The sequence below is a fragment of the Malus sylvestris genome, chromosome 15, assembly GCF_916048215.2.
Source record: "Malus sylvestris chromosome 15, drMalSylv7.2, whole genome shotgun sequence".
Lineage (NCBI taxonomy): Eukaryota > Viridiplantae > Streptophyta > Magnoliopsida > Rosales > Rosaceae > Malus > Malus sylvestris.
Window position 1 is genome coordinate 946,073 of NC_062274.1, and position 12,781 is coordinate 958,853.

At 39.7% G+C, this 12,781-nt stretch overlaps 1 protein-coding gene and 1 long non-coding RNA gene across 4 annotated transcripts in view; one reads left to right on the top strand and one right to left on the bottom strand.

The window, feature by feature from the left end:
* The window catches only part of LOC126605710 (uncharacterized), a 93,899-nt gene that overhangs the window by 2,496 nt on the left and 78,622 nt on the right, over positions 1–12,781 (top strand). The gene's annotated exons all lie outside the window — the stretch shown is intronic.
* LOC126605687 (bZIP transcription factor 29-like) lies at positions 287–8,216 on the bottom strand. Of its 3 annotated transcripts, XM_050273112.1 has the most exons (5): positions 7,960–8,212; positions 6,593–7,843; positions 1,927–2,059; positions 1,752–1,836; positions 287–723 (listed from the first exon to the last, which is right to left on the bottom strand). In XM_050273112.1, the coding sequence occupies exons 2-5, from the start codon at positions 7,762–7,764 to the stop codon at positions 440–442; spliced, it is 1,674 nt and encodes a 557-aa protein (XP_050129069.1). In that variant the 5' UTR covers positions 7,765–7,843; positions 7,960–8,212; the 3' UTR covers positions 287–439. The 3 variants fall into 3 exon arrangements, with proteins under 3 accessions (XP_050129069.1, XP_050129068.1, XP_050129070.1); XM_050273111.1 differs by lacking the exons at positions 6,593–7,843; positions 7,960–8,212 and adding an exon at positions 2,161–3,793; XM_050273113.1 differs by lacking the exons at positions 287–723; positions 1,752–1,836; positions 1,927–2,059 and adding exons at positions 4,971–5,322; positions 6,178–6,262; positions 6,373–6,505 and having other exon boundaries at positions 6,593–8,216.

Consider the following 12,781-nt stretch of genomic DNA (forward strand, 5'->3'; position numbering starts at 1 on the left):
CAATCATTTTATGCATTGATGCTGATGTGAAGGTATTTTTAATTTATTACGTGTTGTTATGTGTCTTCTTTTTATATAATTGAAATGCAACTAAAATGTTATTTTAACATCAACACGAAAACATATCTAACATATCTCGTGATTAATTTATGATATCAACCGTTTTTGCAACTTTTTCTTACGGTCTGTTTCTCGTGGGGGTATTAATTTCTTGGAGCACAGATGGTGTTTTTGGACGTAATATTAAAGTACAGTGGGTGGTTGTGGAATTTACGAACAAAAAATATAGTAAACAAATCTCAAAGCAGTACTCTTTCACTAGGAAAATTTTCAATTTAAATTAGACAGTTACATAAAGGATTTAATATATGACATCATATTTCAAAACAAATTTTGGCACCAAAGGGACCAACACAAGCCAACGTTTGTGTTGGCCAACCTATTGGCTCAACTCCGGCTTAGCGGCAGCGTTGCCGTTCTGGTGATGCGGAGGTCGATTTTGCTGAGGCTGCTGCATGAACTGCTGCGGTTGCGTGTTCTGTTGAGCTTGGTGCTGTGGCTGCTGTTGCATTTGATAGAGGTTGAGATGCTGCAGTTGAAGCATTTGCTGGTTCATAGATAATTGCTGCGCCATGCGGTTTGAAAGGTGGCCTTCTCCTCCACCGAGCTCTCCAGCGGCAAGCTTTAGTCGCTGCACTTCTCCAGTCAAGGCTTCGTTTAAAGCTGCAACATCATAGACACAAATTAAAGGAAGACAAAATTAGTCCAGATCCCACCTTCATCAGCAGGAATTGGTCGTAAACTAATATAAAGGGAGTCCATTTCCCATGTGTGCTAGGACATTCATCAGCTGATATTTGTATAAATATCGACACAGATGGACCGAGTGTCAATCAGCCTACACAGTTTGGCAATTGAACCACGGTAAAAATCATGGACCGAAAACCGATCGAGCTAAAATCTAGTTTTTGAGACGGGGGAGGAGAGGGGACAAGTGTCGATCAAGCTCAATCCCTTCAATCACCTCAGCCAGGGTCCAGCGCTGAGTTCAATTTCTCTGCAATCTCTCTCTTCCAATCAAAAGATCGACTTTAGGCCTACATGGCTGTGTAAATATATAAAATCATTGAAGGTGGATACGAATGATTTATAATTACAAACGTTGGAGGCCTAAAATCATACCTTGCTTCCATTCATCCAAAAATCACATGTATGTTGGACGTAGTGATTTTTGGATGAATCACAAACAGACAGATACAACAGCACTTTTTCTATTTCCCATCGAGATACCACAGCACAGTTAGGATTGTTGAAACTAACTGAAAAGTTACCGGTTCCAAGGTTTTGAGGAATTGGTAGAAGTGAAATGAAAATCCAAAGTCAAGGAGGTGGATTACCAAAGACATGAGCAAAGAAACCTTATAGCTAGATAAGGTTACACCACCAAACTTACATGTAATAACACAACAACAACAAGAGTTGTTAATCAAATCCACATATTCTTAGGTATAACGATTATATTAGTTTTCAAATATCAATCATTTAACCTTGGAGGAAATAGAGGAAACTGTCTTTAGCCAAATCTAACTTTATGTGAAAGCAAATTAGAAATGCATTCATGTATAAATCCTGAACTTTAAACATTTGTTTTGGTTGACGAGTTTTCACTAAAAATCATATAGTTTATATGGCACATATGATAACTGCAATGTTCAATATACATATAAAGAGCTGAAGAAAAAGTACAATACCATCTTTCAGTTGGGCCTGTTGTTCCAGAGCTTGAAGCCGAAATTTCAACTCATTGTTCTCACTTGTAAGACCCACAGAGTCTCTCTGGACACAAGCAGATAACATACAGTCAGTGATCATTTGATGAAGGTTAAGTAACTACGGAATCAGAAAACCTCAAATAGAATTGCATACCTGCAATTTTGTAAACTGGGCAGACAAAGTGGTTGCCTCCGTCTGCAGGGTTTGCACCTTGTGTTCCAATTCTTGAATGTATCGCATCTTCCTCTCCTTGGAACGAGCAGCTGACTGACGGTTAGCCAAAATCCTGGATGAATTAAAAAAAAAAAAAAAAACATGAGCAAATTCACTAAACAAGACATCCAGTACAAACAAACAGATACAAGAAAGAATTTAAATGCATAATACCTCTTTGCACGTTTGGGGTCTGATAGTGCTATCTCAGCAAGTTTCTCATTTTCCATTATCTTTTTCAACTCAATTGCATTGAACTCACCACTTCCAAACTCCATGCTGAACTTGGCTGAGTTCCCATCAAGCGAAGTGCTGGGTGATTGTTGGCCTAGCGGCAGGGGTTTCAATGGTTCATCATCGAAATTCAGACTTTCCATATAACTATCCATTGAAATGCTCCTACAGTGTCGGACATTAGATACAACATCGCCGCCAGCAGTCCTCTTGAGCCCTTCCCTCCTCTCATTCGGAAAACCAGAACCTGGCCTCTGCCTGCCGTTACCATTCCCCTTTAGACCACTTTCCACTTCATTATCACTACTCTCACACCCGTTTGTCTTCGAGCCACTGGCTCTGCTATCCAAATCCTTATCCTCATTACCGGACGAGTTCATTTTGTCAATGTTCTCCAAATTCATGTATGCATTAAACAAATCGTCCGCAATCTCTCCCCCCGATTTCCTCTCATCCATTCCCTCTGCATTCCCATTTGATCCCTGTTTCATCAGCTGATTTGGCTTTCCAATCCCTGAATTGTCTCTCCCAGAAGCCGATCCATCCAAACTTGTTTGCCGCCCAATGGGAATCAACTGAGGCGAAGATTGAATGATAGCTGAGAATCCTAACGGAACATCACTGTTAGAGCGCCGGTGCCTTCTGCGAGGGGGAAGGCCGTCTCCAGCCCAAAATGCACTGCTATCAGCAACTGGGGAACGAAGTGAAGGTCCCTGAGAATTAACAGTCTCCTCCATGGAAACCTCAACTGAATTCGGGTCAGACGGAGAAGGACCCGATGGGTCGCGGTAAGTCAAAGGGCTCAATGGGGGCAGGGAATCAAGCGAGAAAACCGGAGGCTGAGACAAAGACCTAGTGTGGGATGACCCTGGGCTCAAATTCTGTGTTCCCAACTGCCAAGAACGCGATTGAGGCCTCATGACATTCGAAAAAGGCATCGAATTGTGGTTATTCGGGTGCGAAGGAGGAATCCCGGGCCTCTTACTGTTCTCAGGACTCAAACTAGGGGAAGATTGACGCATGGGGAGACCCATCTGAGAAGAAGGGTTGAAATTCGGAATATCTAAATTGCTGTTTGGCTTAGGAACCGAGAAAGACGACGACCCAAAAGTTGGATTAGGCCGCTGCTGCTTGGCACTACCACTACCACTACCAGTGTCATCACTGCCCTCCATTTAAGCTCAGCTAAAAAGCTCTAAAATCCTCGATTCATCCGAAAAAACCACCCAAGTTTCCTACTTTTTATCAAAAATCTATAAACCCGAAAAAACCCAAATCGAAGAAACGGAATCGAACCCTAAAGAGAGAATAAAAAAATGGGATTAGTCAAAGATTATGGGTGCAGAGTACCTCATTATATATAATCCCTTGGAGCTGACCGGCCTGCTTTGGTGCTCGGTAGAACTGCAGAATGGCAAGACAAGAGATAATCAAAAATGTCAAAAGGCGGTGATTTCACGGCGTTTTGATCATATAAAATTGTATTTGTTGACTACAAATACAATGTTGCCACGATGAACTTCAGACAATTTTCTCACAAGGACGCGTTTTTCTTTATGTATATATATTTTTGATATTTTTTCCCTGCCTTTATCACCGGCTTCTTCTTCTCCTTGTATCGAGGGGACAAGTGTGTCTGTATTTTATATTAATTACGGATATTAACAAACATTTTTATATTTTATTAATCAAATCAATGAAGGGAAGAAAAGAATGAGATCCTCGGATCATTTTTATGCGAATTTCGAGAATTTTTTAATTATATCTATTTATTGTATATCGGTCGTAAATTATTAAAAATCTTTTTATTTAAAATTAAATATAAACAGTATTTGATAAAAACTGATCGCAAAATATATAATAAACGGATATAATTAGAAGATTCTTGAAATCCTCATAAAGATCTGGAAATGATCCTTGTTTGAAGAAAATATACATGACAGAATCACAAGCCATAAGCAAACAAAACCATAGTGGACCCTTTTAACAATTTATAAAGCGACATATTAGAATTTAGTTAAATTAATTAGAGCGGTGTGATTTTTTTTTTTTCTACATTCAAATTCAAATCCAAATCAACATTTTTATAATTTAAATACTTTTGACAAGTGATCTTTTGCCACGTGGAAATGTATTAAGCTTTTGCATATCGACGTGAATTTAAATCATGTCAATGACTAATTTAATATCTAATCAAACGAAATTTATTGTCTAACTAAATAAATAATAATTTAAATACTTTTATAAAAATAAATAATAATATAAATACTTTTATAAAGATAACCTTATCGTTTATTAAAAAAATATTATAATCGAGCACATATGGGGAAAATTCGAGTAGATCAGGTTCAAATAAATTTGCATATAAAATAAAAAAAATCCGGAAATGAATCTATCATAAATTTTGTAACAATTCATGGAAATTATCATTAAAAGATAAGGTTACCGTAAGTCGATTGATTACCAAAAGAATAATAATTTAGAAAGATTAACGGAGATTAGGACATAATCTACTTGTTCTCAAGACAGTATTGCATCTTTCTCTCCTGGAGATGGTGGAGGTTGAGTCGCAAGAAGCACCTTCGTTACTAAACTCGCAACGGAAGATACCATTTTGCACTTTTTGCACCTTAGCAGAAGCTAATATTAAGGAGATGTTGTTCGAATTCATGTCGTTCGACTCGTATGCTCGCTCATTTCGGGTAGAATATGGCCCGAGGAAAATTTTCAATACAGTAACCAGCATCCGATGATCCAAAAAAATGATTTAAGTTGCATAAACTTCATAATAATATATGCGTCGATTTAATTTAGACACTTACATATGGATTTAATATATGACATCATATTTTAAAATAAATTTCGGCACCAAAGAGACCAACACAAGCCAACGTTTGTGTTGGCAAACCTATTGGTTCAACTCGGGCTTGGCAGCAGCATTGCTGTTCTGGCGATGCGAAGGTTGTCGGTTTTGATGAGGCTGCATGAACTGCTGCGGTTGCGTGTTCTGTTGAGTGTGGTTTGAGAGGTGGCCTTCTCCACCGAGCTCTGCAGCGGCAAGCTTTAGTCGCTGGACTTCTCCGGTTAAGGCCTCATTTAAAGCTGCAGCATCAAAGACACAAATAAAAGGAAGATAATATTATTAGTCCATATCACATCTACATCAGCAGGAATTGATCGTAAGCTAATGTTTTCCGACTTGTGTGGGGACATTCATCACCTGATATTCATATAAATATTGACACAAAGGGTTCGAGTGTTAATCAAGCTCTGCGGTAGGCAATTCAACTACGGGAAAATCATGAAGGTAAAATCTGACTACCACCCACCGAACTTTTTGAAACAGGAAAGGGGAGTGGACAAGGATCAATCGAGCTCAATCCCTTTCCCATCCAGGGGCCAGGGCTGATTTCAATTTCACTGCATTATTTGGTCTTTCTATCAAGATATCGACTTTAGGTCAAAGGGGTTGCGTGAATACATATCCTGCATTCTGTCTTAAAATGATATGTATTTCAGTTAGTATTTAAGTTGGTTACGTGTGTTCTGCATCTTTATCCAGGAATACAAAGAATATCCCGATCTTACTGTTATCCTTTTACTTGATTGCTGAAACCAACTGCAAAGTTACTGGTTCCAAGGTTTTCAGTAATTCGTAGAAATGAAATGAAAATCCATAGTCAAGGAGGTGGACCGTGGACTAACAAAGACATGAGAAAATAATGCTTATAGCTGGAAAAGGTTAAACCGTTAAAATTACGTGTAACAAGAACAAGAGTTTTTAATCAAGTTGACCTAGAGGTGAAGCTTAATAGCATAATTATGTATATGCATCTGGAACTTTAAACATTTGTTTCGGTAGACGAGTTTTCACTAAAAATCATATACTTTATATGGCACGTATGATTACTGTGATTTTCAGTAGATATACAAAGAGGTGAAGAAATAGCACAATACCATCTTTAAGTTTGGCCTGTTGTTCCAAAGATTGAAGCCGAAATTTCAACTCATTGTTCTCGCTTGTAAGACCCACAGAGTCTCTCTGGATACAAGTACATATAGCGCAGAGTCAGTGACCACCACACCATGAAGGTTAGTTTCAAAATGGCAAGAGGTAAACTTTAGAATCAGAACACCCAAAAAGAACCCTACCTGCAATGATGTGAATTGGGCAGACAAAGTGGTTGCCTCTGTCTGCAGAGTTTGCACCTTGTGTTCCAATTCTACTATATATCGCATCTTCCTCTCCTTGGAACGAGCAGCTGATTGACGGTTAGCCAAAATCCTGGATAAATTCATAAAACATGAGCAAATTCACTAAACAAGACATCCAGTACAAACAGATACAAGAGAGAAGTTAAATGCATAATACCTCTTTGCACGTTTGGGGTCTGATAGCGCTATCTCAGCAAGTTTCTCACTTTCCATTATCTTTTTCAGCTCAATTGCATTGAACTCACCACTTCCAAACTCCATGCTGAACTTGGCTGAGTTCCCATCAAGTGAAGTGCTGGGTGATTGTTGGCCTAGCGGTTTCAGTGGTTCATCATCAAAATTCAGATTTTCCATGTAACTATCCATTGAAATACTCCTGCAATGTCGAGCACTAGATACAACATCTCCGCTAGCGGTCCTCTTGAGTCCTTCTCTTCTCTCATTTGGAAAACCAGAACCTGGCCTCTGCACGCCTGCGCCGTTACGATTCCCATTTAGACCACTTTCCACTTCATTATCGCTACTCTCACCCCCATTTGTCTTCGAGGCACTGGCTCTGCTATCGATATCCTTGTCCTCGTTACCCGACAAGTTCATTTGGTCAATGTTTTCCAAATTCATGTATGCATTAAACAAGTCATCCACAACCTCTCCCCCTGATTTCCTGTCGTCCACTCCCTCAGCATTCCCATTTGATCCCTGTTTCATCAACTGAATTGGCTTTGCAGAAGCCGATCCATCAAAACTTGTTCGGCACCTAACAGGGATCAATTGCGGCGAAGGTTGATTGATAGCTGAGAATCCTAATGGAACATCACTGTTAGAGCGCCGGTGCCCTCTGCGAGGAGGAAGGCCGTCTCCAGCCCGATATGCAGTGCTTTCACTAACCGGCGAACGAAGCGAAGGCCCATGAGAGTTAACAACACTCTCCCCCATAGAAACATCAACAGAATTCTGGTCAGACAGAGAAGGAGCGGAGGGCTCGCGGTACGTCAAAGGGCTCAATGGGGGCAAAGAATCAAGCGAGAAAAAGGGAGGTTGAGACATAGACCTAGCGTGGGATGACCCTGAGCTGAAATTCTGTTGACCCAGCTGCCAAGAACCCGATTGAGACCTCGAAAAAGGCATCGAATTGTGATTATTAGGGTGCGAAGGAGGAATCCCAGGTCTCTTACTGCTCTCAGGACTCATACGGAAACCCATTTGAGAGGGGTTGAAATTGGGAATATCTAAATTGCTGTTTGGCTTAGGAACCAGGAAAGACGACGACCCAAATGTTGGATTAGGCCGCTGTTGCTTGGCACTACCAGTTTCATCACTGCCCTCCATTAAAGCTCAGCTAAAAAGCTCAGAAAACCTCGATTCATCAAACGAAAAACCATCCAAGTTTCCTACTTTTTTATCACATCTGAATAAAAAAAAAAATTTTAATTCTCTAAACCCAAAAACCCAGATCGCAAATCAAATCAAACCCCAAAGAGCATCTGAAAAATGGGATCAAATAAGATTATGGCTGCAGAGTACCTGATCATAAAATCCCTAGCAGCGGCTGCTGGCCAGCTTTGGCTCTCAGTACAAGTGCAGAATGGATGATCAAATGTTAAAGGCGGTGATTTCAAAGCGTTTCGATCAGCAAAACAAAAATGTTAGTGTTGACTACAAATACAATGTCGCCACCGACAGCAGGAAGCAGCATAATGGGAAGAGATCAGACAATTTTCAACAGACGCGCTTTTTTTTTCTTTTTTTTCTTTTTTTTTCTTGATCTTCTTTTTATCTGCCTTTATCACCGGCTTCTTCTCCTTTAATTAAGGATATCAACAAAATATTTTTGTTTTATTTATGAATTAGACTTCACGAGTCATAACCAAACAAAACCACAGTGGACCCACAACGGACCCCACCAATTAATTTATTGATTACTTGTCGAAATTTCCCTAATTTTGTAAGGGAAATTTTATTTAAATCCATTAATCCTTTTTCCACATCCAACTTATAAATTTTATCTGACACACCTCGTCCCGAAGGAGGACATGCTGGCCGTCACGTGAGAGTGTCGTAACCATTTACACAGTTCGGAAGCTTTAAAAATACAATTACTAAGATGAAACACCCGAGGGTGAGTCCTACATTTGTGAATTCTGTCAGAACACCGCTGGATTTCCTCGTGGCCACCAAAACTCTGCAATCTATAACCTGGAGGGGCGCAAAACAAAATTGAGTGGGTCAGTAAAACAAAGTTTTTTGAAAACCTTTCATTTAAAACATTTCTAACCCCTCACCGTAAAACCTGTATACTTTCCCAGAAAAATAGTATATAAACATATATATACACATATCATCAAAACTCAGCTCATATCCATCAACATAACATATCAGAAATAATATGCCACGCCATGCCAAATATAATTAGAAATGCATCAATAACAATCAGGTGAAATAATAAATCAACCGGAGACCCTACAATGGTCCTATACGGCTGATTCTAAAGCTCAACATCCCACTCAGCCGAAGTCACCACAGTGACCTATACGGCCCTACCGGAGTCACCAACTGTGACCTGTACGGCACTACACTGCACATCACTCGGAACTACGTATAGTAGTCTGTACGATGAAAGGTGTATAAATACGCTCTAGTGCTTCTCTCATCAATCATCAGCGCGCATAACTAAGGTCACCCACTAGTCGGAATCACATCTAGTGATCTATACGACTAGCATGTCGGAACCCTCACATGGTCTGTACGACATCCACCTACTTGGATCCAAGACGAGCGTGCGGTGTGGTGAATAATATAAGCATTATCACCTAGGGTGCAGGTTATGAGCTTTCAATGCAATTTTCATCAAATAACTCGTCTGAATAATATAAAAACTCACATGTGCGTCAACCGCGTCAATTAACATATATATGCATCCATTATCAAACTAAATATCTCAACATTTACATGCATGGCAATTTAAATCATAATTTTCATTTAAACGCATTTTCTGGGACAAACAGTTGTATGTAGGTAATACGAAAACAAAACTGGCCACTCACCTGGAGTTCGCCCTACAACTCCCTAGCACAATACGTCAAGGCGTCATGACGATCGGCGCCTAAAACCATAACCAAATCCAACCTCAAAATTCATATCGATAGAATATATAACTTATATAAAATACGTCACTACGTAGTTCGATCCGAAAGATCTGCACTTCATATTTTAAATCCATAACTTCCAGAGGTCCACAATATATCTCTAGGACAACATCCTAAAATTTCATTACCATCCAACGGTCGGATCTCCGTCAATTTCCAAAACTAAGTGACGGTTAACATTTTATTTTATGAACTTACAACTCCAATTCCGGAAGATCCGTAACTCGGATTCCCAATCCGTAAGTTCCTATAATCCTCAAATATTACGTATTACAACGTATCAAAGTTTGGTGACAATCCAACAGTTGGATCGTAAATTCACATTTTCGCCTAATCACGAATCTTAACCAATTTTAGGTTCAATTACTCAATTTACGTCCAACCATTATCAAAACTGAACCTAGAACCTTAAACACATGCTAAGAATGACATTGGCGGGTCATTGGCCACGTGCTGCCGCACGGGCCGCCGCGGTGAATACTATATAAACGTTATTTAAAGCATATAACCAACAATTCTCAATAACTTCTCATACGGTGCTCAAATTGGGTATATGAATATACCACAGTGACCTACTCAACGTCACGGACGTCGACATATTTTTAAAATAATTTTTTGATGTGGCATGCGCCCCCACGCGCCAAGGACAGGCACGGTACACACGTGGTTACGCGTAGGCCACGCGCCGCGCGTGTCATCTTCCTCACTGGGCTCGCCGACTGGTTTTTCCGGTGGCCGGATTCCGGCGAGTTTTGTAATTCCTTGTTCTCTTTCGTTTCTTAACCGTTTTCTTCGAATTTTATATCAATTTGAAGCCCTCAACATGCAGTTTCACGCTATACTACTTTAAAGCTCTAAAAATCACGAAATCTCACCGGAGAATTCCCAAGAAAATCGGCCAACTTTGAACTCGACGATCCCAACGTCCAAAACCCCCAAACGAACGTACCCGAGCTTCCTTAGAACCTCCTAAAGCTCACAGTGAGCTTGGATTATCCTAAAAATAAACCAACACAAAGTTCATGAATAGTGTCACATTCGGTCATCGAGTTTTGAACGTGAAAACGAAGGATTTCTTACCTGAAAATGGTATCTTTGAGTTCGTATGACACTCGCGAACACGATTATGCTAATCTCCACGTCGATCCATGAAGTTTTGAAGGTTTTGTGGGGTGGTCCGTACGTTCGAGGGTGAGAGAGAGTGAAAGAGTCGTGAGGGAAGAGAGAGAGAGCACGGGTGAGGGAAAGAAAGGTCATGCGCATGTGTGTGGTGTGGTCCAACCAAAACCGTTCACCACATTATTCCCTAGCCACACAAATCTTAGTACCCGCTAAGGGTACTTTCGTCATTTCACGCTCCCGATATAGAATTGTCGGGACGGGTTGTGACATTGTCTCACAAACTTACCATTTTATCCTCAAATACAAAATTTACATACTTGAAAAAAAGTACACAAACACGTAAACTCACCCAACCACCTACCCTGGCAACAACCAAACTTGATTCTGGTCATCATTCCATAAACTGCCACCACCAATTTGCTCTTTATCTCGTCGTTTTTCAATTCTTCATGCCCAATTCCATGAGACTGGATTTTGGTATGACTATTATCTCCTTAACCCTTAATGAACTAATTATAAAAATCCGGCAAATAATACAATTCACCATCACCAATTCAAAGTTATTTGTTATTGCATTCTCTTGATTTGTAAAGGTATGACTCCAATTACTTTGTCCTCCAAACTCCAATTACTTTGTCCTCCAAACCCTTCTTAGCATCTGCATCAACAATTGCATAACAAAAGTTAACCCAATTGTTAATCTTAGCATATGCAGCACCGATTCATCATCACCTCGCATCTGACCTGAGGCTCTACGTACTGCAATTTGTTCAGTCCTCACCAATTTCATGTTCTTTGAGTCTCTAACTATATATGTAAGTCTTTCCCTCTCTCTGTCAATGAGCACCACATTACAATACTGCAAGAATACAATTTCATGGATGTCTTGATTACTGCAATAATACAGTTGCATTACTGCAAGTTTGCAATAATACAAGTTCGATTTGGTTATGACTTATATATATGCTAACCTCCGGCAATCCCTTATTGTTGTTCTTCTCCACCCTTCGACAATCCCTTTTCTGAATTCCGGCAACCCACGCAGCCACCAATTGTGGCTCTCAGGGCCATTTCGACCCACCCATATTCACCAGTTGATACTTTCTTTCTACATCCATCTTTTCTTTAGGGCATAATTGGAATATAAAATTTAACAAAAAATTAATGGGTGTAGAAATAGGTTTATTGGGTCCAAATAAAATTTCTCATCTTGTAATTCACGGCCAATTTGCTCTTTGATTGTTCATTTTACTTAATTATCCCTTAACTTTTATTATATCCCAACTTCCCTAATGTTAATGTTAAATATTACCGCAAGTGGCCATTTACTATAGTGGTGGAAAGATATTGTACCCTTACATGATTGTATGAGTTTGAACTTTATTGATGACTAATCTAACATCTAACTTACTAATGCTATTAACGCTATTTTCAGACACAAAAAAAATTGTTAAATATCACCACAAAATTAAAATTAAAATAAAGGAAACAACACACCACCAACCTCCAATTTATCTATCTTGATAAATCTAATCCATTCTAACCCCCCTCTCCAGCCACTCCCAACCTCCAACCACCAGCCACCCAAATTCCTTATCAAATTCAACCCTACTTCAAAATCCAACACCGTCACAAGTTCACAACCCCCGACGGCAGGTTGCTCACTTTACTCTTTCCAAATTACCCACCCAAGCCGCAAAACCCCTCCCCTCATCCCCGCACAAACCCAATTCCCCGCATCATCTTATGATTAAAAGGGGTAGAGAAAAAAATTTTGTGACAAATTTAAGCGAAATTTCGGCAAATAGGTCTAAATTTATAATAGAGCATAAATTTGTATTTGGTCATGTTAGTTAAAGAAAAGTGAACCTTGAACTCATGCACCATTAGTTGAACCAATGCTCAGATATGAATTATTGTATCATGCGATTTGTAAATGTCTACAACTAAGTTTGAACGTGCATTGATATTATCACCCACTTCACTTAAGCACCTAAGTCCAACATCCTGGGTGAGGTCAGGCTCAACGAACTCTCTTCACGCATGAACCACTTATATTTGAGCCAATGTGTGACTCT

Coding starts and splice junctions, on each gene's coding strand:
- LOC126605687 (XM_050273111.1), bottom strand. CDS start 3,395: ATGGAGGGCAGTGATGACACTGGTAGTGGTAGTGGTAGTGCCAAGCAG. Junction 2,060..2,160: donor GACCCCAAACGTGCAAAGAG/GTATTATGCATT, acceptor TAATTCATCCAG/GATTTTGGCTAACCGTCAGT. Junction 724..1,751: donor ACAGGCCCAACTGAAAGATG/GTATTGTACTTT, acceptor ATGATGTTGCAG/CTTTAAACGAAGCCTTGACT.